The sequence below is a fragment of the Notolabrus celidotus genome, chromosome 18 (genome assembly GCF_009762535.1).
Source record: "Notolabrus celidotus isolate fNotCel1 chromosome 18, fNotCel1.pri, whole genome shotgun sequence".
In the NCBI taxonomy this organism is placed as follows: Eukaryota; Metazoa; Chordata; class Actinopteri; order Labriformes; family Labridae; genus Notolabrus; species Notolabrus celidotus.
This window is the reverse complement of record NC_048289.1, coordinates 14,532,513-14,555,272: the sequence shown is the minus strand read 5'-3', so window position 1 is coordinate 14,555,272 and position 22,760 is coordinate 14,532,513. Positions and strand designations below refer to the sequence as shown.

The 22,760-nt window shown below is 39.4% G+C and overlaps 1 protein-coding gene across 1 annotated transcript; it reads right to left on the bottom strand.

The window, feature by feature from the left end:
• Window positions 1-1,183: 1,183 nt before the first annotated feature.
• On the bottom strand, window positions 1,184-22,718 carry LOC117829908 (ubiquitin carboxyl-terminal hydrolase 31-like). Its single transcript, XM_034707699.1, has 17 exons — window positions 22,581-22,718; window positions 19,432-21,044; window positions 15,242-15,379; window positions 14,904-14,992; window positions 12,814-12,906; window positions 12,433-12,568; window positions 11,939-12,089; window positions 11,531-11,711; window positions 9,864-9,975; window positions 9,667-9,761; window positions 8,972-9,049; window positions 8,680-8,809; window positions 7,453-7,572; window positions 4,755-4,980; window positions 4,500-4,658; window positions 4,264-4,416; window positions 1,184-4,181 (listed from the first exon to the last, which is right to left on the bottom strand). Exons 2-17 carry the CDS (start codon window positions 20,011-20,013, stop codon window positions 2,671-2,673), a joined length of 3,954 nt encoding a protein of 1,317 aa, XP_034563590.1. The 5' UTR covers window positions 20,014-21,044; window positions 22,581-22,718; the 3' UTR covers window positions 1,184-2,670.
• Between the last annotated feature and the right edge of the window lie 42 nt (window positions 22,719-22,760).

The window sequence follows — 22,760 nt, the reverse complement described above, 5'->3', positions numbered from 1 at the left end:
ATTTCTTGGGGACAAAATCACACTTCAAGTGTTGCTTTATTGTCCTTACTCAGTGTTCATGTGAACAGGGATTTTGAGGCAACCACTGAGCTCCACCAAGTGGAGAAAATGAGAAATGTTAAGAGAAATATAAAAAGCAGCTGTAGAAAAAAATGCTGTAAATGTAAAACAAAATGTCCACAAAGCGTTAGTTAATGGCATAAATTTATTTTGTTATTGTTGTTGGACTCTAATTGTTAAAACAATGCCAACACATACTGCTACCCCCCAGGAAAAGATGATCACAGTACACTTTCAAAATGACAGAAAGTAATGGAAAAATCTAAATACTTTCATGCATTTGTGAAAATAAATCATCCCACACAGTTTCAAGAAGAGTACACATCCCTTTCATTCGATCACATAATGTTAAAGTGACATACATACGTCAGTTGAAATACTGCATGTTGGACATTATAGCACAGTATGGACACACTGTTGCCACCAGGCACTGATGATAAAGATTTTTATTCTGCACCAGGAAGTGACAGAAAGTAAAATGAAGAAGCTTGAGGTCCGGCTGTTTGAGTTTCTGATGAACACACCTCCTCAACTGCGACACTGACATTCATAGATCTACACTTCTGATGCATATTATTACAGCTGTCATGATAAATCTGAAACTGGGGGGGCTCATACAAATGAGATAATGATGCATTCAAGTGCAACTTTTCACAGTGACATCTGCCTTTGTGTAGATATCAGTACTGCTAAGGTGTTTGGGGACAGATTTGAACATACAAGAACTGATTTAAAAACATTATTGTTACTTTTCATCCTCAGAAAAATACAGAAATCAGTGTTGTTATACATGCTGAGTCATGCTTCTTGCTTTGAAAAGGCCTAACTTGTCATAATGTGAATATATTTGGAAGCAGACATCAAGCCTGTCTTAAGTTCTCTGAGAATACTTCTGTTTTTGGACGGTTTCATTTTAATTTCTTAGCTATCAAAGAAGATCAGGTAAAACTTTTCACGTTTCTATGAATTCAAACTGTTACAAATAAAAATGAAAAGTCATGCCACAAATTGTCGATAGCAGACATGTTTTGTTGGTAACCCATAAAAAAAATGCCTTTTAAAGTTGTTAAAGGTTGGAGAATGTGAGGAAAAGTGAGTCAAATGAATACAGAAAACATCAATGTCAAAGTGAGTTGATTTACTTTGTTGAGGGTGAATGAGCAATACTTATCATTCATACAAAATGTATATATTACTTTGAAGAAATGTGCAAACAAAGCTTTAATAAAGGATGCCTTTACATGCTCTCTGATGCTGGCATTTTGGAAAAATATACAGTTGTAGAAATATATACACATCCAAGAGTAGCACGTCTACATATCAGTGTGGGCATTAGCAAGAGTCTGCTTGCATAGTTCAGTGCATGCATAAGCAAATTTTTTTTTTCATGCAACATCTGTCGTATAGGTCGTGGACGGTGATCTCGGTCTGAGTCGGTGCGTTCAGTGTCGGTCTACTCTGCAATGCAAGCTGGCGATGTGCACAAGCTGTGATGACGGGCTGACTCAAACATACCATAGTGCTCTATGTACATGTATGGTTTGAAACGAAGGCATCCCAGCTGTCTTTGAATGTGTCATCTGTGTGCAGAGTGTTGTTTTTTTTGTTTGTTTTTCTTTACATTATATTAACCCTGTGTTCATCTGAGAGGAATGTTTGGAGATGTCTGGCAGTCTGAAGAAGAAGAAGAGGCTGATCTCCCCCCCTCGTGAGGAAGATCAGAGATGGTGACTGGGTGGGATTGTTTTTGTCTGAGGGGTAACAGGTTATTACAGGTAAATAATAACACAAACATTTAAAGGACCATTACAAACGAAGGTCTCCAGACGTTTAACACCAACGACACATGCGTCATTCCTGCACTTCTCCTCAGCCTCTCTTGATGACAATCTTTTTCTCTGCACAAAAATACTTAAAGGCTGTTGCACAATTACTACATCAAGGAGCATATGTAAACAGCAGTTCAGGTTAAATAAGCTTAATTGTGGTTTACTTGAAACAACATTTTCAGTGCTTAATAAATATTAAAATCCAGTTATAAATTTACCAACATCTGCAGTTATACAATTTAGATTAAATACTTCTTTGATTATCTGAGGCACTGATGTTTGTTGTCGACATATGGCTCTCTGTACTGAAGGAGAGCTGTACATAAAGACTCTTTTGGAAATAATTTCACTGCATCAGCATGTTAAAAATCACCGGTAAACTGCCTTTGGTGAGTGAGTAGTCCGTGTTTGATGTATCTTGCTTTCCATCTTTGTGCAAAGTCACTTTTACTTCCACCTCCTACTGAGATGTCCCTCTCTCCTCTATGCTACAGACAGAACAAGGCAATAATTTCAATACATGTGCAGTCCATGCGTATTTACAATACAGTATAATATTCCTCAAAATCAATGCAATCCATACAAAGTGCTTAGTTAAAACCCATTCCTAAATAACTATTTAACAATATGGACAGTGGGCGTCCAGTATGGCAGCTGGTTTTCAGTCAGCACTGAAAAGCTACAGGTGCTTTAAAGATGTCGGGTTTGATGGTCAAAACACCTCAGAGCTGCGCGAGAGAGAGAGAGAGAGAGAGAGAGATTGTTGTCAGGCTGTAAAATGTCACTTGGCCTTCTGGCTAGTTTGTGTGGAGTTGATGGGGATCTTCCTCGACTGCATTGTCTTTTTCACAGGCTCTTTCTTTGAAGGCTCTTTAGCGTTGGCAGGGGACTGCTGGGTGTTTGTTTCAGCTCCAGAAAGCTTGGACCTTGTGGAGGGCAGCAGCGAGTGCTTTGCTGTTGCAGACGCTTTCGAGGACTCCTTGTCTTTGGCTGTGTTCACGTTAGCCTCCGAGGCAACGTTCTGGGCTTTCTTACCTGCTCCTTCTCTTGCTGCATCTCCGCTACCATCCTCTGGACTTACCTTAGCTTCCCCCGCCCCTGTCTTCCCTACGTCCCCTGCTTTACGTGCGTCTTTGGGCCTCAGAGCAGTTTTGAAAAAGGATAAACCTTTCTCCTCTGTTTTACTGTTCCTTCGAGGCCCTCTCGATGGCGGGGCTGCACTCGCAGAGGGACCACCTACACTCGAAGATCTGAGACTAGCCATAGAAGAGCTGCTGCTCGAGCTCCGACCCACTGGTCTGTTCTCGGCACCGCGACCCGGCCTGCTCTCTGCTCTGCTCGCTGCACTTGACCTGGAGGGAGGACCTCCAGCGCTTGCCTTCTTCTCTGTGACCACATTGGCCCTTGTGGAGTCCCTACTAGTGCTCCTATCTGCTGCTTTAGTCCTTCCTGAGGCCGAGCCTTTCTCGCCTCCTGCCCTTGGTGATGTCCTTCGTGGAGGGTGTGAGCTTTGCGATCCTGGAGAGCCGCTCTTCCTCTGTTGGGCAGAATCAGGACGTAACACCTCTGGGGTTTGAGAGGAGTTTTTCTTAGAGGGGGTTGCCGTTCTCGAGGAACTTGCTTTGCTAGCTTTAGCTGCACCATCATTCTTGTCCTTGGGGCTGGACGTTGATGCCGTACTTTTGGTCTGTGTTCGGGATGGTAACTTGTCAACAGCTGGGGATGCAGGAGACAAGGAGCTGGAGGATGTAGAAGAGGTGGCAGGGCGCTTCTTGGGACTCCTTTCGCTCTCTAACCCCGTCTTTACTGAGGTCCTTTTAACACCAGCACTATCCGCAGCCCCATTTCTTTGTTTCTGCTCCTTCGCTGCCGCCCCATGTCGAGGACTGACCTGTTCAGCAGCTGCGACTACATTGTTGTTCTCCCTGGCCTGGACGGAGCTCCTCTGCTCTGCCTGGGCCACAGCCTTGGAGTGAACCTGCTCTATTAACCTCCTGCTGCCCAGATTACTATCCAGAGCTGCAAGGGCCGACCGTCCCCCTGACAGTTTGTCCGGTTTCGGTGACCCAGGGAAGTTATCCACCACCTCTCCTATCATCTCCAGGGTCGGGGAGGAGGAGTGGGACTCCAGGGAGAAGCGTGACGGGGAGTTGGAGCGGAGTTGGAGCTTAGCGGAGTGCGGCCAGGATGGTTTGGCACCATTTTCGCTTAGCACAAGTGGGCTGGCAATGGAAGATCTGGAGGAGAAAGTTTGTCTTTGCATGCCTCTCACTGCCTGTCGGCTCGACAAACCTGTGTGATAGAAACATACACATCAGTGGAAAATTCTCAAAGATTCTTAGTAACTTTGTGGTTTTTTTTTAGAGTCTCTCACCATCATCCTCACTCCTTTCACCAGCAAACTCCGCAGACTCTGACAGAGACGCCAGCGAGGTGCGTCTGGAGGAACCAGACGAGGCTTGGCTTGGCGGACGGCTTCCCATCAGCCGACTAATCCAGTGCTCACACAAAGAGGAGCTAGTGGATCCTAAAAGCCCACAGTGGTTAAATATTAATAGTTACTAAGGGAACACTCACACATGATTGTACGAGCTTGTCCTAATAAATTACCTCCTACAGAACTGTTGGCAGACCAAGACGGGACTGTAGCACGCCTTTGATAAAACAGGATGTAGCCAGTTGGCTTGCAGACCTCATCTTCGGCTATGGGCTGAACATCACTATCATCAAAGCAGTACCACTGCCCATCAATGGAGTTCTTACAGTGGGCTGGATGATAGAACAAAATAAAGAACTATAAATATCTTTAAAGCTTTACAAACTGGGATAGAGGGACGTAAGTGTGTGTGGTCGTGGATCTGTTACCTGTGTAATGCCCCCCCTGCATGGTCCCGTGATGGTTACACACTGCATACAAGTCATAAAGGTAGTCCTCGGTGTCACGGCCCATCCCATAAGGCCGTCTCCATGGTGACCAGTGGGAGGGGAGGCTCCAGCTGCTCTGGCTCCTCTTCACCATATGGGGTGCCATGTCCATGCCAGTGAGAGGGAACTTCACCATGTTCTGCAGCTTCATTCGCCGATCCCCATCCTGAATTTACAACACAGTGATGTCACTTTAATGTCAGTGAGTCCTTTACATACATGACACAAATGCTTTGTTGATTTCTGTTACTGTTTAAGTATGAAACCGTGGTTGAATAGTCATGCCTGTTAGTTATAGCCAGCCTGTTTGAATTTCTTAAATCATAAGGAAAGGAGCTTCAATGCTTCCTTTATTGTCTCCTTCATTATAAGATGCTTCCCTTTTGAATGTTCCTTGTGTGTCTCACACAAGCACCGGCCAGAGAGCTTTCTGTTTTTACGCCCCTAAGCTGTGGAACTCTCTGCCTCTGGACGTTAAAACGGTGAGCTCTCTGGGTGTTTTTAAAAGTAAACCTAAGACTTACCTTTTTAATCTAACTTTTAATGTGGAGTAATTTATTTTTAGCCCTGGACTGCATTATTCTTCTTATTATTTATATTATTATTTGAATCATTATTATTTGAATCATTACTATTTGAATCATTGCTTTAACATTTACTTATCTAATTCAATTCTTTTTTTATCTATTTATTTCTTGTATTCATCTGATTGATAATCACTTTGGGCTGCATGTTTTTATGTATGAAAGGTGCTATATAAATAAAGTTGAGTTGAGTTGAGTTGAGTTGAGAAACCTTGAACCATCCTTTATGAAAGGAGAGAATAAAAGAAAACCAACAATTCCTTACATCAACTACAACTAAAGTGACGCACCTCTTGTCTGTGAATAAAAAGCCACTAATAAGAACAAAGTAGATTTAAATGCCATCTTCACAGCTTTCATTTGATCACTCACGTAATAAATATGAGATAGAAGAGCTGAGTCAGATTCCCAATGGGACGATCACATTTTTAAAAATTAACCCTTTCTTTTTTTAAATTGCAACCTGTTTTCAATCAATCAATCAATCAATCAATCAATCAATCAATCAATCAAGCAAGCAAGCAAGCAAGCAAGCAAGCAAGCAAGCAATAAAGCAATAAATCAAATATCACTAGTCCCAGATAACAGATAAATGCAGGTTCAGCTGAACCACCGGCAATATGAAGTCTGATTTAATGATGTTGATGATGCTCTAAGCTGAAGAGTGATTGTTTGTCTTTCATAATTAAGATAAAAAATTTCTTTTTTTTTATTTGTAGTCCATCATGCTTATGTAGGGTTTTAAAATTTCATATGATTTAATTATTTGAATGTTTTGTATTTATTAAAATATTCTATTGTTTTATTTATTGTTAACTATTCATTTTGTATTATTTAACTACTCATGAGTATTGCTGTTTTTAGTGCTTTTATCTCATACTCTTATCTTTACCCTTTTTACCATCATAACGATTTATGTTTCATCTATTTATTTATTTCTAACTATTTTCCTTTGTGGTCTAAATTCATACATTTTATTTCAATTGATATGCATTCTTCTCTTCTTCTAAATCCATCTCTGGTCTGTTTAAATTATATATTTTATTTATATATTTTTTTAATCACTGTAAAGCACTTTGAGTTGCGTCTGATTGGTTTGAAAGGTGCTATATTAAATAAAGCTGGGTTGATTGAATCATAAATTACTAACAAGCTTGAAGTAAGAAAGAGTCAGTTTAAACTATTAACTGTCGTTCATTTGAATACTAATAAGATACAAGGTAAAAGAAGATATAACATAAGCTAGTATAACAGATTGTAGCTACAAAGGGAAAGCAGTAGATGATTTTACTACATAAAAACAGCAACATTGGGGACTAAATATTATTTAAAAATGCATTCTCCTTTTCAGTAAGTTCACATTTAGAGATATCAGAATCAGAATCAGCTTTATTGGTCAGGTATGCTTGAACACACAAGGAATTTGACTTTGGTAAACTGTGCTCTCTTTGTACAAGGCATAAGAATAAGACCTACAAATAAAATAAAATAAAAATAATAACAATAACATCAGCTATAAATACAAAAGAACAACAAATAGCCATGACTAATATGTACAGGCTAAAATAATATGATGAAGTGCAGTGGTGAGTAGCAGTAATATGATAAAGTGCAGTGGTGAGTAGCAGAGGTAGTATGAGACCTTATAGATGTTCTCATATCTTCAGACTGTAGCAGCAGGTAAAAGATTCCTCCTATTCCTCCTAGCTGTTATGGTTCATAATCTATGCAAACCTTATTGAGGTCATATTCATCAGTTTATGAGGCTGCTTGAAGCAACACAGTAAGAACGCACTGAGTGACAGGTGTGATCTTTGTAGTCCAACTTTGGTACATTGTAGGTTTTACTCAGCACACCTACATCTTTGACATCAGTCTAACATTGGATTCAGATTCTCTAAACCCTGTGCCTGTATTTCCCTATTCTCTTCCTTACACATGTCCTTGACCTCACCACATCCTTCATGTTTAAGGAGATTAAGGAAAAGTGGTTAGGAGAAGACATAGGGTGTAATATTTGGGAAACTTGTTTGGATGCACGTCTACATCAGTACCTGTCTGAAGCGCTTCAGGTGGAGTATGAGGATGTCAGGCAGGGTCCACAGACTGAGCTTGATGCTGCCCTGCTGAAGCTGCTTACAGTGGGGACATCTCCAGGCATCATCAGGAGCCAGCTGGAATGAAGACAGTGGAAATAAGACGATTGTAACAAAAGTTAACCGCTTTTCATTTTGTCATTTTATTTGATTTATCTGTAAGGGGTTTTTTTGTATGAAAGAGGCAGAAATGCATGTAATTCTTACTTCTATTTTAATTTTAAACTTTTTATTTTTTTTTCTCTTTTTAGATTTTAAGATTCTTACTACATTTATTGGGGATGCACGATATTGTATTATGCCGATATTTTACAACTCATTTAGCCGATTACCGATACGGATATTTTTTTCCGCACACCTAATTGCAGAGATCATGAATTCTCTTCTGTATTGGAATCAGCGTATAGTATTATGGTGCTACTCTTATCACATTTGTTATGTAACATTCATTTCTTGTGCAAAATAAGAAAAATACTTAATACTTAAAACTGCATTTTTATTTATGACGATTGCTTTCAAACAAAATTCATACAAAAACATACATCCGACTTAAAACTTGAATGATGCCCTCCCTGAGAAAATCATAAAAATACTCACAACCAGGGCAAATTTGGCCAATTTCACATTTGACATAGTAAGTAAACCTAACCTCTGTTCACAGAGAACATGTGAAAAGTGCAACTGTACAGCAATTAAGCCCAAATTAAAAAAAATGGTTAACTCTTTGACAGTAAATGTGTCTAAATTAGTCAGCTACATGTACCTTACAGACTGCTGCTTAAATTCAAATTTACCTTAAAACAACAGCCCATTATCTTATCCGTTAATTATATAGCTGAATATTGGCGTGTTGGCCGATATCCGATAGTTCATTTTAAAGCCAATATCAGCTGATACCGATAATGTGCCGATAATATCATGCATCCCTAACATTTATGTTTCCTTCAAAGTCTACTTAAGTGTTTTTATTGCATGGCTTTGTTACACAATTATTGCATTTCCCTGCCCGTCTTTGTGAGCATGTGACAAATACAGATCTTAAATCTTAAAAAATCTCTAAAATTCGTACTCGTCTGCCCAACCTAACCCAACCCAAGTCCAGCATGTCAGCAAAACCTTCAAGATCAACAGAAGAACAACAACTAATCTGATACTACTGACACTAGCTCCCCGGACGCAGCCTACCTGTTCCTCTTTGGTGTAGAGCTGAAAGCACTGGGCCAGGGAGCAGGTCTGAGGCTGCAGGTGCTGCTCCTTCACCTGCCGCACACTTTCAGCATCTGGGATGTATTCATCCTCGGTTCTTTTGAACAGACTGTGGGCAGAACATGATGCAAGTCACAGGAGGATCAGAGGGAACTTCAAAATACTTTTTCTATACTATATTTATGTTTCAACACAGTTCTGAAAGTCGACATCACACGTGAGCCTTGAGCCAGATAAAGAGGGCGTGCCCGGCTCTTCAGATGTTACTTACTAGTCCTTTGTCTCCTTGTCCCATTCGACAACTATTTTGACATGAGGGGGACCTCCAGGACCACAAGACTTAAACGCCCTGATGAGAAAAAGATATTAGAAGAGAGACAAATGTTATATTTTCAGTTTGAGTAGTTTAGATTACACTGATATGTGGATTTATAAAAGAAGGATTATAGCCAACACTGGAGCAAGATTAGATTATAGTTTGTCACCACAAACCAATAATATTACATCTGTTTGCAAAAAAAATATATATAGAAAGCATCTAAGACTAAGATGCTTATAGACTTTGATGAAGACCACGTGTTTTGAAATTGACATTTATTCCTGGGTCTCTGTACATCCTCTGAAACATGATAAGAAGAAACTTTTCCCCTGTATGGTTAAAGTTTTCATTTCTGTTGTTCCATGCTGCAGTAGTGAAGCAGATATCATTTTTTCCCATTCCCCTCATTTGAAAAAATCCATGCAACAAGCACAGAGGTCAACACCTTCTTAGAAGAAAATCCATACAACCAGACAAGCTATTATACATCTTGGGAGATATTTTAACATCAATACCACCAAAGAGTCGGCCTACATACTGTAGCTCTTCAATCATCATCAAGTGGATCGAGCACACTGCAGGGTTTATGTAATGAATGTTTGAGAGGACAGACAACACCGCCCCCTGGTGGTGATGAGTGGCATTACCTCTCCACAGAGGGATGGCAGAGAGGCTGCTCCTCCTGAGGTAAGAGATAAGTGATTCCAACCACTCCTACCACTCGCAGAGTGAAGGGCCCAACCTAAAGACAATGAGAGTTGTGAGATTAAAAAAAGTATTATTGAATATAACATGACGTAAAAGATGTTGATGATTAAAGGGTCTGAGTGGGTCTAATGAGCACCTGCACAAAAACTCCTGGGCGCAAAAGATGTCGCATTTTCTCCAGTATCTCTTTCTGAAGTACATCCCATGTCACTGTTCGCTCCAAATACAAGATGAATGGATTACCAAACCTGCAGGAACAGCAAAAGGAAGAATCAAAAGTGTGACCTACATCAGCTTAAAGATTTCAAACATGGCAAATAACTTCACAAGAATTCAAGGAGTGATGTTGTTGTTTGTTCATGAAATAGAGCAAAATTAGGTATCCTGGTTAAAAGATAATTAAATAATACAAAATATTACAGGACTTAAATATAACCGTAGACTGAGGAAAACACTGTAAACTCTGTGAAAAAGAACTGAAAATAAATAAAATTTACACTGAAAAAGTCTGATTCTGTAGTCAGATTATGATTGAGTTGTTGGATACCAGAGTTATACTCTGTTTGAGGAGCAGGGGCAAAATAAATAAAAAGGGCACCTGCTGCATGCCCTGGGACACCATAAAAGTTGTGATTAATGAATATCTAACAGCTCTTTAAGACATTTTTGTAAACTGATCAGTATTCTGCTTCTCCTTGACATTCTGCTATAATAATGAACAACAGAAATTTGAGTATCCAACACTTAATTCCCTATATTCTGGTAGACGTTAAAGCAACAAGGAAGGACTTTGAATAGGAAACACAAAATTATCATTATCATCATTATCATAACAATTATTATTATTATATAATTTATTAAATTATTTTATATTTGCTTTATTATTATTTATTTTTAATTTATGATGTATTCTTAATTGTATTATTATGTCATTTATAAAAAAAGAACAGTTCACGTGTAAGTAAGATTTGGTATGTTAATTTCCACCATAGTCACATTTAAAACTACATACTTTATAGAAACACACACCCTTGATTAAATTGTAGAAGTCTGTTAACACTCAAATAAAAAAAGACATTCTACAGTATGAAAAAATCAACTCACAAACATTACATGACAACAAAACCTATATATTAACCCTCCTGTTATGTTTGTTTCCCAGGAACAGCAATAATATTCCTGGGTCAACTTGACCCGGGGCATATTATCCAAAAGTGTCAGAGCCCAAAAAGTCCCAATACAATTTTTTTAATGAAATATGTCACACAGTTGCAAAGAAACAATTAGTATTTGACACTCCTGACTCCTTTTAGCCTCCACTTTGACTGCCGGGTCAAGTTGACCTACGAGCAGTATATATGTAATAAAAACATGCAGGGGGGTTGAAAATATGTTAAATGAACCATTTTATTTTGTATGTTGATTACGCTATTTAAGCCAAGCAGAAGAAGTTTCATACCAAAAAAAAAATACTTGTAACTTTTTTGAACTTTGAAATTGGTCAATCTGACCCAGAACATAACAAGAGGGTTATGGATTCATTACCAAAAGGGCTCTTCATCATATTTCATCCATTGGAGGGGCTTCTGAGAGGGAAATTTGTTCATAATTTTTTTCTTGAGGGGCATTTAGAAGACACTTATCCATCGTTTAGCCCTCAAAAGGGGACCAGAGAGGACATTTTTATAAAGTTTTAGGGTTGACCCTAACCTTAATGTTTTATTTACTACAGACTCATCAAAGAGGGAACTTAAGTGACGTTTTTTTCAGACATGAAGGCACCAAGGGGGGGCTGATTAATACCTTCTTCCCTGCTGTCCAGCACAGGCTCGGTTACACACCAACAGGACGATCTTCTCAGCCTGCCCACTGTTCTTGTTGGGACTCTGAGGTGGGGTTGTTGGCTCCTGTATTTGTGTAGATATCCTGTTGTTATCTGTGCCATACTTTAGGTTGTTCTGGTTCAGATTGGCATGTGGGCTCCCTGTATCAAAGACATAAAATATTCAGTTACAAATGTGAAAAGATTTGAAGAAGATTTCAGCTGCTTAAAAAACAATCAATGCAACAGTGTGGTCAGGGAATATAGCAGCTCCTTTATCAAAATACTTCTCCAATATGAGTCCCTTTCTAGTCTTATCTAAACTCCTCCTGGCATACGATGACAAAGAGCTGAACTCATTTCTTGGGGGAATAAACAGGATGTTGTACCGCCTCGCTTGGAGCGGATCTGTTCCGGTCTGAAGAGCTCAGGTGTCTCAAAGGCAAAGATTGAGTCGCTCTCCTGGATGATCTCGAGGTCATCATCATCGTCACAGAAGGAGCGGTGAAAACCGTCAAAGTACATTTCAGTGAGGACAATCTGTGCACAGAGAGAGAGGGAAAGATTTTGACATTTACTTTTAGATTTAAATTATTCATCTTTAACGATTAGCTAACTGTTTCAACTGTTTCTTTGTAACTTATATAGCATTTTAATTATGTGTCTGTATTTTCAAGTGTACTATACTAACCATTTATTCACGTCTTTAAGCTAACTATTGAAAATGTTTATTTCTAGATTAAAGACTACTTTTATAATTGTTTATCTGTAATCTTAACATTACTTTTTGACTGTTTATCTGACCTTAAGCTACCTTTTTCTACTGTTCACATGTAATTCTCAGCTAAATGTTTGAACTTTGAAGTTTGTAATACGACATCACCTGTTGAGCCGGGATTTTGGTCTCTTGTGCCACAGCTTGTCTCAGCCTGCACACGGTGCCAGAAAGAGGCACCGCCACCCCGACTCTCATACAGTGGGAGCACTTTCCTTGGTACACCACGGTCACATACAGCGGCCTGCAACATGGAGAGACTAAAATTAATTGTCTGTTTCATAACCAGAAGCTGGACAGACTTTCAAAGATAGACAGAAACTTCTAATTTTAGCTTCCTCCTGTCAGAAGTTTCATGGTGTTTGTCTCAGCCGGGTTTGACACTCTCTTTAATGCTCTGCTCAGACTGTATCTTGTCTAGTCACATTTTGGGATACAAGAACTTGTGTCTGATAAATATTTTCTTATTTGTTCATAAAGGCAGCTTACCGGGTGTGAGGTACCGGGATTGGCAGTGAGATGCAGAGAAAAGGATCAAAGGTGTTGCTCTGTTTCTGGCAGTGAGGGCAGGTCAGCGAGGACCTGCAGAGACATGAAGAAGAAGAATACAAAATAAGAAAACACTTTCATATCGTTCGTGTGTCATAATGTTTGTTAACTTTTAGAGAGTTGGATGAGAAGGCTGATACTTATCATATACCTGAATGCAACTCTTAATATGAACTCAAAGTTAGCTAGCCTGACTCTGATCAAAGGTTACTTCATCTTTCTGCAAGCAACTTAATTTAGGTAAGCTATCCAATAAGCCTTTCATTTATCATTTTCTACAGAAGTTATGTGCCAAACTTTTTACTGCCTGCCAAACTAAAAACAACCCCCAGGAAGTTTAGCATAAAACCCTCTAGTCTAAACCATGCCTACTGGTTTGACTATTGACCCTTTTTCGGGTACACTGTAAACAAACAGAATATGTGAATTAGTCGTTGGATGCTAGATGTTAGATCTTGTTACTTGTGTATAGGGTTGCAAAGGGGTGGGACATTTCCGGTAAATTTCCGGAAAGTTTCCGGTATATTTCCGGAAAGTTTCCGGTAAATTTCCATGGGAAGTTAAGATTAGGAATTTTGGAAATATTGCAAATTGGAAACTTTCCATGGGGATTTATGGGAATTTAATGGAAAGGTATCATATCTAAGCATAAATATTTGTTTTGTTATTAGCAGACATCCTTCCAAAATAATACATTAAAACAGATTTATTTGTAAGTAGAACTTTATCAAGTGTTAAATAGTTTGTTGTACAATCAATTCTTTCATTAAAAAACATGCACAGTGCATGTAGGGGGTGTGGTCTCAATAGCCCTGCAGTAAGCAGTGTGCTATGTGCATGTGATTGAGGAATAGCATAGATATTCAACTGTACTTGCATGAAATCTGGTTTGTTTTAGTCAGGATTATGCTAAAATAAAATTTCCCCAACTATATTTAGGTCCCCTATTAAGAGCCAACCATCAATTTAGTAAATTCCTGATTTATTCCTGTTAATTCCGATGGAAAGTTTCCAACTTTGAAAAATTCCTGGAATTTCGCAACTCTACTTATGTTCAAAGCTAGGTTTCTTATTTCATTGCTCCCTTTAGGCTTTAAGCTAAGCTAAACTAACTAGCAGCTTGCTGTAGCTTCACTTCACATCAGATTCTCAGAGAGACTGATAAAAAAACACATTTATGAAAATGTTGAACCACTGGTATTCCTTTAAAATGAGTGATACACAAAAAGTGAACCTCCAGCAGTCGGCTACTTACAATGTGTTGTGACTGTGAATTCAACTTTAAAGCTCCTGCGAGGAGTAATTAGTTTGTGATGAAACTGGCAAAAATTAGTACTTATGCCTCTATATGACCAACAAAAGCAAAAAGGACCATCAGTGTATAGATTGTCTTTTACCTCTTTGTTTCTGTTATGAGTCTGAAACCACTGCCTCGGGGTGGGTATCAGTTCAAGTACATGCTGAAGAAACAGCCTGTGTTTACAGGTTTACAGCTAAGATTCATGGTGATACCTTCAACTGACCACAGACAGTGTGGTGGTGATGGGTTTTTTTCTCATGAAAATAGAACTAGTTAAAAATGCACAGGGCAAAATCAACCGCGGGATAATAAGTGATGCTTTGTCCACAGGGGGGCGCCAAAATCAACACAAACCAAAAGATACTTACAGGAGCTTTAATTGTCTTTTAAGATGGAGTGTATCATTTTGAACTCTGGGTGATCTGAAGGAGTTCTGCTATCTGAAGGAAGCCTTGTGGTAAGGTGAAAAGCTTTGGGAAAAAGCTAGTAGGTGACTTTTCAATTTTTTTTACAGTGTTGTGTTGTTGCATTTGTTGTTGGAATGTTCTGGACATTTGCTTTTCATGTAGAAGGACGCAGGTTTTTTCGGATGTTTGTTTTATTATTTATGCATCTTTATCATTGATTATCAGCTGAGTTATATCATTATGAGCTGGTCGTGATGTAGTACTTGAATTACTTGTAAACAGTTTACATACCAGCAGTGATAACTTAGCAAGTGAAACATCACCTGTATTGTGCCTGAAACAACTCCTGTACAAAAGAGCCCGGTGCTGGTAGTGGAGAGCCTTCAGGTGGATTTTCTTCTTCTACTGGCGGCTGGGGAAACAAAGATGGACACAAACAAGTGTAGTAAAAGATATGTTAAGTTACACTGGTATAGTTTGTAACAATGTAAAACTCAGTATATTACAGTACTGTTCAGTTGAGCAACATATAAGGGGAAAGTTTAGTTCAAACGTATAACCATGTTCACATATTCACCTTATATGGGCTTTTAGCTGAATATAGAACACTATGCACTTCATTTGAATCTTCTAAATGTGTAATAAATACGTGGTTGTTTACCTTCCTGGGAGGTCTGATTTCAGGATGGACAATGTGGTTAAGGTCTTCATGAACTCGGTCCAGCAACCAGAGCAGGAATTCCTGGGCGTCGTGCTGGGAGTTTCCCTTGAACTGCAGGGCGCTCTTGGACACCACATTCTGCAGCAGGAAAAACACATTGTTGTTTAAGAGGACCTTTACTGTTTGTGACATTACTGCCTTATAAAATATTCAGCGCCTTTGACCGCCCCTGATGATCAGCACAATCCTAAAGGTCGGCAGAGTCAGAGTGAGGGTGAGACACAGGCGTGGAGAAGCTTTTTGAAAACAGGACACGGGCTGAAAATCGACAGCTTAACCTCACTGACTGTTTGCTATCAGAGATGGAAACAGTGTGTACTCTACAGAGCCGCCCGTGCTGGCAGCTATAAAGTCACCTTGATTGGCTATCAAATGTCACACAAGGTCAAAGATTCAAGAGGAACGTGCACTCTGAGCCTATCCATCCTGCCCCATGGGACTTCCTGCCTCATTTTGAAGGCATTACCAAGGCAACCTCAGCATTTTGTACCAATAAAAAGCTAGCATTGCTTCTGCAGCTTAGCCACAGAGGTTATGTTAGGGTTAAGGTCTGTTTCTGTGAGCAGATCTCAAGCTTACCCAACAATAATGACGCCTCTAATTTGACACAATTTTAAAACAAAGAAAATTTAGATATTCACACACTGATAAAATGTGAAGCTCATTTTGGTAGAGCTTTCTTCTAAAATAGCTGTAGACAACCAGATCACAAGTCATATCAAATCTATCTGTTGATAGGAGTCCGCCACAATTATGAAGTTTATGATTTCACCACTTCCTGTTGACAGTGTGGCAAAAACATTAGTGACCAATAGCACGGGTAAACAACTAGGAGGATATTTCTAATTGTACTCTTAAATTATTTAGATTTGTGGTTAATGGCTGACCAGTGCATCAAGGTCTTTTTCACCCTGTCAGGATTCGATTTCGCATAACCACACGCTCACTATACATTATCCTTTATGTCTCTGTGACCAGGTTTAATTTATGAATGGATATTTCAAAGGATAATGTATGGCAGAACACTAAAAAGTAATCAACTGATTGCTGTAAGTTTCTTAATTACTATCCCTTCAATACATAAACCTAAACATCACATTATATTGCTGTAGACTGCAACAACAATATGTTGGATTTGTTTCATTATTAATGATATTTCAAATTAAGTATCCCTTTTCAAAATGGTGGTTGTGTCTAGCAATGAAAAGAGAACATTTGAGTACTCTGTCCCATTTTTAAATGTGTGTGTAAAACCAACAGCTTCTGAGGGAAATCGACTCTGAGACAGAGTGGATCATCCTCCTTACGCCTTCCTAATGATCTTTAAGTGCTCTCAGTTTGGGCTCAGATGTGGTCTGAGGGGAGGGAAACAAAAGCATCATGTGTGTATGCTGAGCTCTAATGCACACTTAACCGCCAAAATAGTATGTTCTACCTAAGTTAGCCGCATGCAAGGTTTGAAGATTTGTGTTTGTGTGTTTTTCTAATCATCCAAAGACTGATGATGAAGGAACAATGAAAAAACAGTTTGGGACTTTATCAGCCAAAGAACGATGAGTCACTATTAGCTTTCAGATATACAGACACCCTCTCTAATTTGTAAGAAAAAAAGAGGCTGAATTTGATAAATATACCTTATCAAAGAGTCTGATGGTCTAAGTTTACACTTCATTTCAGTACTGAGTTATAGGCCTCCATGTTCAAGGCCTCTCCCTCTGAACAGAATAATCTATATCCAATCAGACAGTTTGTGCTCTGGCTGGCAACCAAGGTAGAAAGAAGGGACAGAAATAGTAACACTGTCAAGAATAAGCAAAGTGTTAAATGGCCCTGTTCAATTTAGTGCCTCTCTTTTGTGTATTTTGAGCTTTTCAAAGGAGGAAATGGGTTACTGGACAAAAAAAAGCAGATAAAATAAAGTACTTCTGTTGTGAGAGAGCAAACCTTTGTGACTGTGATTGTTAGAGGAAAACTTGTTATTGCTAGGATACAGGTTTGTGAGGTGAAGAGATGAAAAAGTAGACATGGCCTGACAAATGGCTGATAAGTGAGGGACAGACAGGATCAGTCCATAAGAACAGATGAGCTGACCACTTACAACAACTGTTTAAGGAGAAAGTAAGCTGATTTTGTTTGGTTCTAGAAATGTACTGTACCAATGTTCAAAATAACAATTCAGCTAATATCTGTTTTTCAAATGAGCCTACAGATTTAATATATTTAAACTGTTGCTAGTAGTCCCGCCTCTTGAAATGAAACGGAAACTGCTGCTGATTATGTCTTTTATGTTTGATCATGTAAACAAATCACCTTGTCTAACAGGTGACTCCATCTGTCCCAATGAAAAACATCCTCTCTGAATCAGCTGTTAGCTTAACTAGCTTGCAAGCATTACATTGATGTCAATATCAACTCAACCAATGTTTAATCAGTGCATTGGTGCATCCTTACTAGTTTCATCTGGCGATATCCTCCTATAAGAGGGTTGGTTATATGGTAAAAAAAAACCAAGAAGGTTGTTACATAACTTTTGTTCGTGGGGGTGAGTAGTGCTAGGTTTTGTATGGAACAGGGGCGTGTTCCAAGGGGGCATGGGCTCTTGTGAAATTCAATTTTCCACCTTATAGTCATAAACACCAACTGGCCTTTTACCTTGCCAGAAGCAGGGTTTGTGTTGCAATCAGCTATGTGGACTGTGTTGCAACAGGTTGCTAGTAGCTCTGGTACGCTAAATTGTAAAGGAATACTTCACGCATTAGTTTCATAAGACAGGTGCGTAGGTGAGGTTATCACAAAAATGGTGGCATACTGGGGTTTTTAAAGTGAAATGTTGCCACTCAATGTATAACTGGCAACAAGACAGTGTACAGGTGTTTGCTTATGTACTTTAAATTTAGACATTGGACACACTTCTTCTTTTTGTGTCCTCAAAAATGTAAGAGGTGTTATAAGTTGTCAATCTGATGTTTTACTTTTTAAAGTAAAAAAAAAACAAACACAGTGATATAACTTGTGTTGTGCTTTAATGTTAGTAGTTAAAGAGGATATGGTTAGTGGAAACAAATGGTAAATAAATGATCGTGTGGGCGTGTATGCGCTCCTATTCTTCATGCCATCCCTGCACATGTCATTGCCCCCATTGGGCTTACCCTTGATCAACACAACACAATGTAAAAACAATCAAATAACACAACAACTTCAAGAGATCACACATGTGTGATATGAGTGACCAAGGCTTTTAAAACAAGCAAACCAGCCTGAGAGGCCTATATCTGTCTCTATCTATCTCACTTTGTGTCTGTCTAATAGTATTGGTCCAGCCAGTCGTGGCTGATGCCGTTCCATCTCTTTGTCTGGTCCTGCTGAAGGTTTCTGCCTGTTAAAAATAAACTGTCCTCACCAATGTTGGCATGTCCTTGCTCATGTTGGATTGATGTTACGTCTCTATAAATAGAGTTAAAATAGAACCTGCTATGTAAAGTGAACTATGATACATTTTTTTATAATTTGGAGCTGTTGGCGTCTACAGCCATTCAGACAAATGAAAGAATTTCAGAATATATGTCAGACTTATATAAATATTTACAGACTGTTCTGTCAACTAAAGTATCTCATGTAAATGTTAAGTTAAAGCAATGTAGTTCATTTAAGAAGTAATAACCACATCACTTTTCATATACACAGAGGGCTTGAACAGGGGCTGATGTGCTACTGCTTTTCCACTAAGGCCAGCTGTAACACTCTTCATCTTCTTTTTACACTTAAAACTACACTTGAGAAGCCCACACAAGATTTAATGAAAATACACCCAATTTAAGCTGGTGCTCTTGGTGGCAAACAGCATAAATTAACAAAGATATCCACTTGAAAGTATCATATCCTCACCTGACATTTTTTGTTTGTAACAAGTCCCTGTGCGAGTTTTAAAATAGCCCAGGGGTACAGAAGGTATCAGGAAACTTTGTTCTAGGCAGGTAAATAGATCTAATTTGGGTCTCCTGAAAAACAAGCTCCTCTACATCAAAAATGTAGATTGTGTGTCTTGTTATTGTTGTTTTATTAGCCTACTTTTGAACTAAGTGCATCCATACATTTCCAACACACACATAGGCCCCCCTTCATGTGATTACCTTGAAGTCTCTGCTGTGCTGAGGTGTATACTCGAAGGTCCACAGAGCCCGGACTAGCCCGGACAGCTGCTCGGTCACCTCCCCGGAATCCTGCTGCTGCTGGCTCCCTTTCTTTTGCACCAGCACCCCGTTGGACTTGGCCTTGTCGCTGCTGCTGCTGGTAGTAGTGGTGGTGGTGGTGGTGGTGGTGGTGATGGTGGTGGTGATCTCTGCCCCCTTGAACTGCTCCAGAGCCAGGTACTCCGCGAACAGCTCCGTGTTGCTCAGGCACTGCAGGATAGCGTTCATAAAGCAGGTGTTACCGTGGTTTTTGAGCCCGGCTACACCTGGTACTCTGTCCCCGAACGGGAATCCCCCACAGTCGCTGTCGTCTGACGGTACCGACCCCCCGGTGGTGTTGGGAATCGAACCCGCGTCGTCCTTCTCATCCTCGGCGGCCTGCTCGTCGGTGCCGAAATGAGACAGAGTGGAGAGAGTCCGGAGAACTCTGTTCATAAAGCTCCCCACGGAGCGGACCGAGCTCCTCCGGAAGAGCTTTTTACTGAAGGATTTCTTCTCCTTGTTACTGACAACTTTCGACATGGTGGCTTTGATTCCCAGCTTTTTTATGCCTTAAATCCAGAAATCAGGGCCGCCTTATTCAGAGCATCCTCCTCGCACACTGATAGCTCTACCACTTCCACAAAGGCCTGAGCTTATTTCACAGAAACATTAAGGCCTGGCAGTTCTGGGGATCATATCATATGGAAGCTGTGGAAGAGTAGCATCAAATCAGCCCACTTGCAACACTGCGTCGGATTGCATAAACAGCCTCCATGGAGAGCCGCTCTCTGGGCGTTTTATTTTGACGCTCGGGGTAGTCCCGCACCAGCCCGCAGCCATCATCTTTGACGGTCCGTCCGGTGACACAACATCACCTGTGTCATTATTTAGACACAAAAACAAGGCGCTGAGGTTGAGTATCAGCGGGAACAATGTCTGCCGGACATAAATAACAACGTCCACAATTAGGCTGAGAGTGACGAGCTCATCATTTATTAAAGAAACCGCAGCTCCACCCTATTAAAGGTATTTCTTCCCCTTTATTACTAACATCCGTGGTGATGTTGGCGTGTCGGTGATATTTACCCAGAGGATGTCTTCCCTCTGCCAAACTGAGGAGGAACACCCCGACCGGAGCGGCACAGCTCGCCGCTCCCTCTCGCTCGGCTGCTGCTGCTGCTGCAGCTGCTGTGGAGCATCTCTTCCGGTACCAGATGTGAAAGGTGTTCCCTTCCGAAAGTGTTTCTTTTTATTCCGCCACTTAGCTCACTTTCGTGCGCCTTAATTCCTACTCTTCATCCTCCACCGGATGAGATTCACAGGGAGGCCGCTTCTTCTCCCGTCTCCATCATCATCTGTTGGCTGGGAGACTGCAGGCAGGCAGGCAGGCAGGCAGGCAGCAGGGCGGTGACGGCTGACGTCAGGTCCAAACACTAGTTCATGTTGGATGAGAGCAGGTACAGCGGCATGTGATGCTGGATGATGCTCCAGCCCCGTCTCTGGACAGCATGGACACTGATGGGCGCCGTTTGGTCAGCAGCAGCAACATATTCTAGAAATTCTAGAAATATCTTTTTCAAAACGGGAAGATACAAAACCACAGGAGAACAAAGGGCCATTTATCAAAGTATAATTAGTGCATTTAGACACTGAAACTGTGGGTTTTATGATCTTTTGAAAAACTGATGTGTTTAATTCATTCATCATTGTTTTAGATGTTACTTCCTCTTATTAATCTGTTTTTGTTTTGTATGTACACTGAAAAAAAAAGTGTTGAATCTACTAAATTGTATTATGTCAAGTTGTTGCATGAAATACATTTATCTAAATCCAGATATATTTATTAAGTTAAGTACAATTAACTTAATAAATATATCTGGATTTAGAGAAATGTATATCATGCAATAATTTGACATAACAAAATTAAGTAGATTCAACACAACATTTTTGTCATTGTAGATATTCTGTTCTACATTGATACTTTGTTTTTGTGTTGATTGTTTCCTTTGGAGGGCCACTCTACAAGCCTGTTCGGGGTTTTTCGGCTCCTCCTGCACATAACATGTTACTGGTTAGTTTTATTATTGAATTTACCTGTTATATCTTGGCTCGTGTTATTGACAGCAATGTTTTGTTTTGTTCTTTTATATGTGCAATAAATAAATAAACTGTAAAAAATAATAATTGGCCCTTGTAACTGTGACAAATTCACAATAAAGAGCAATTGATCTTAAAATTGTAATTGCCTAAAATAATAATTGGTAATTAATTAGTAATAATAATATAGTAATTGCCTTAATCAGTAAACGTGATCATTTTGGGCCGCAAATTGGAATTATTCGTTGTTAGTTTAGTTTTTCGGTTGGTTATATTTTTTTCTGTAATGAAAATAAAAGTATATGTAAAAACATGGATATTTATTATAGGTTTATGATTGTACATGATGTTTGACTAGGGAACATTATAAACATATTTTAAATATGTTCCTGTATCAAAGAAGGTATGATTACGAGTAATACAATTGTTAATGAATATTATATATCTTCGGTAAGTCTAAAAAATGAATGAATAAGAAGGATGACTGGATGATTATCAGTTAATGGCTCATCAAAAAGGGGTGGGATTTAAAACACCTTCTTCCCACTCTTTTGGATGTGCAAACTGTTTGACAATTTCTTTTGCATCAAACTTTTCATGTTCTTCATAGAACTCTTTGGCTTTCTGCTTGTTTGCCTTTTCATCTCTTTTTAAATGTTTACAACAAAGTTAAAAATCAATATTGATTGATCTATAATGTGGTCCAGTTTTAGACAGTAGGTAAAATGGCAATCACTATAGGTTTGACATACTAAAATTTTCGGATCAACAGTTTAAATGCAAAACATTATAATTATCACACATTGTATTATCAAAACAGATTTAGTCACTTTCTAGACCAAAAAAAGCAGCAAATCTATTAATTGAATCATCACTTCAGCACCAATGTCAACAATCACAGTCTAAAACAGTGAAAAATCAGTTTCCCATTTAATGTGAAAACTTGTAATTAAAAGACATGCAACAAACTATCGGACTAGAGTGCCACTCTCTTCAGTCAGGACTCCTACCTGTGTGTTCAGGAAAGTCTTCTATTCCTGCATGTATTCCCTCGACGGCTGGATGTGACAGACTTGTCAATTTTCAGGACTTGGGGGTGAAAATGCATTTAATACAAGCGGAGAACAAAGAAGGCTATTAACACTGCACTTCAAATACATGGGAAATCTTAACCAGTGTGAGAATGTGGA

What these genes read in the sequence shown, in the direction of transcription:
- LOC117829908 (XM_034707699.1), bottom strand. Translation starts at nt 20,013, where the DNA reads ATGTCGAAAGTTGTCAGTAACAAGGAGAAGAAATCCTTCAGTAAAAAG. An exon ending in ATCCCGGTACCTCACACCCG is followed by an intron (nt 12,569 to 12,813) that starts GTAAGCTGCCTT and finishes TCCATGTTGCAG; the next exon opens with GCCGCTGTATGTGACCGTGG. An exon ending in GATCCGCTCCAAGCGAGGCG is followed by an intron (nt 11,712 to 11,938) that starts GTACAACATCCT and finishes TCTTTGATACAG; the next exon opens with GGAGCCCACATGCCAATCTG.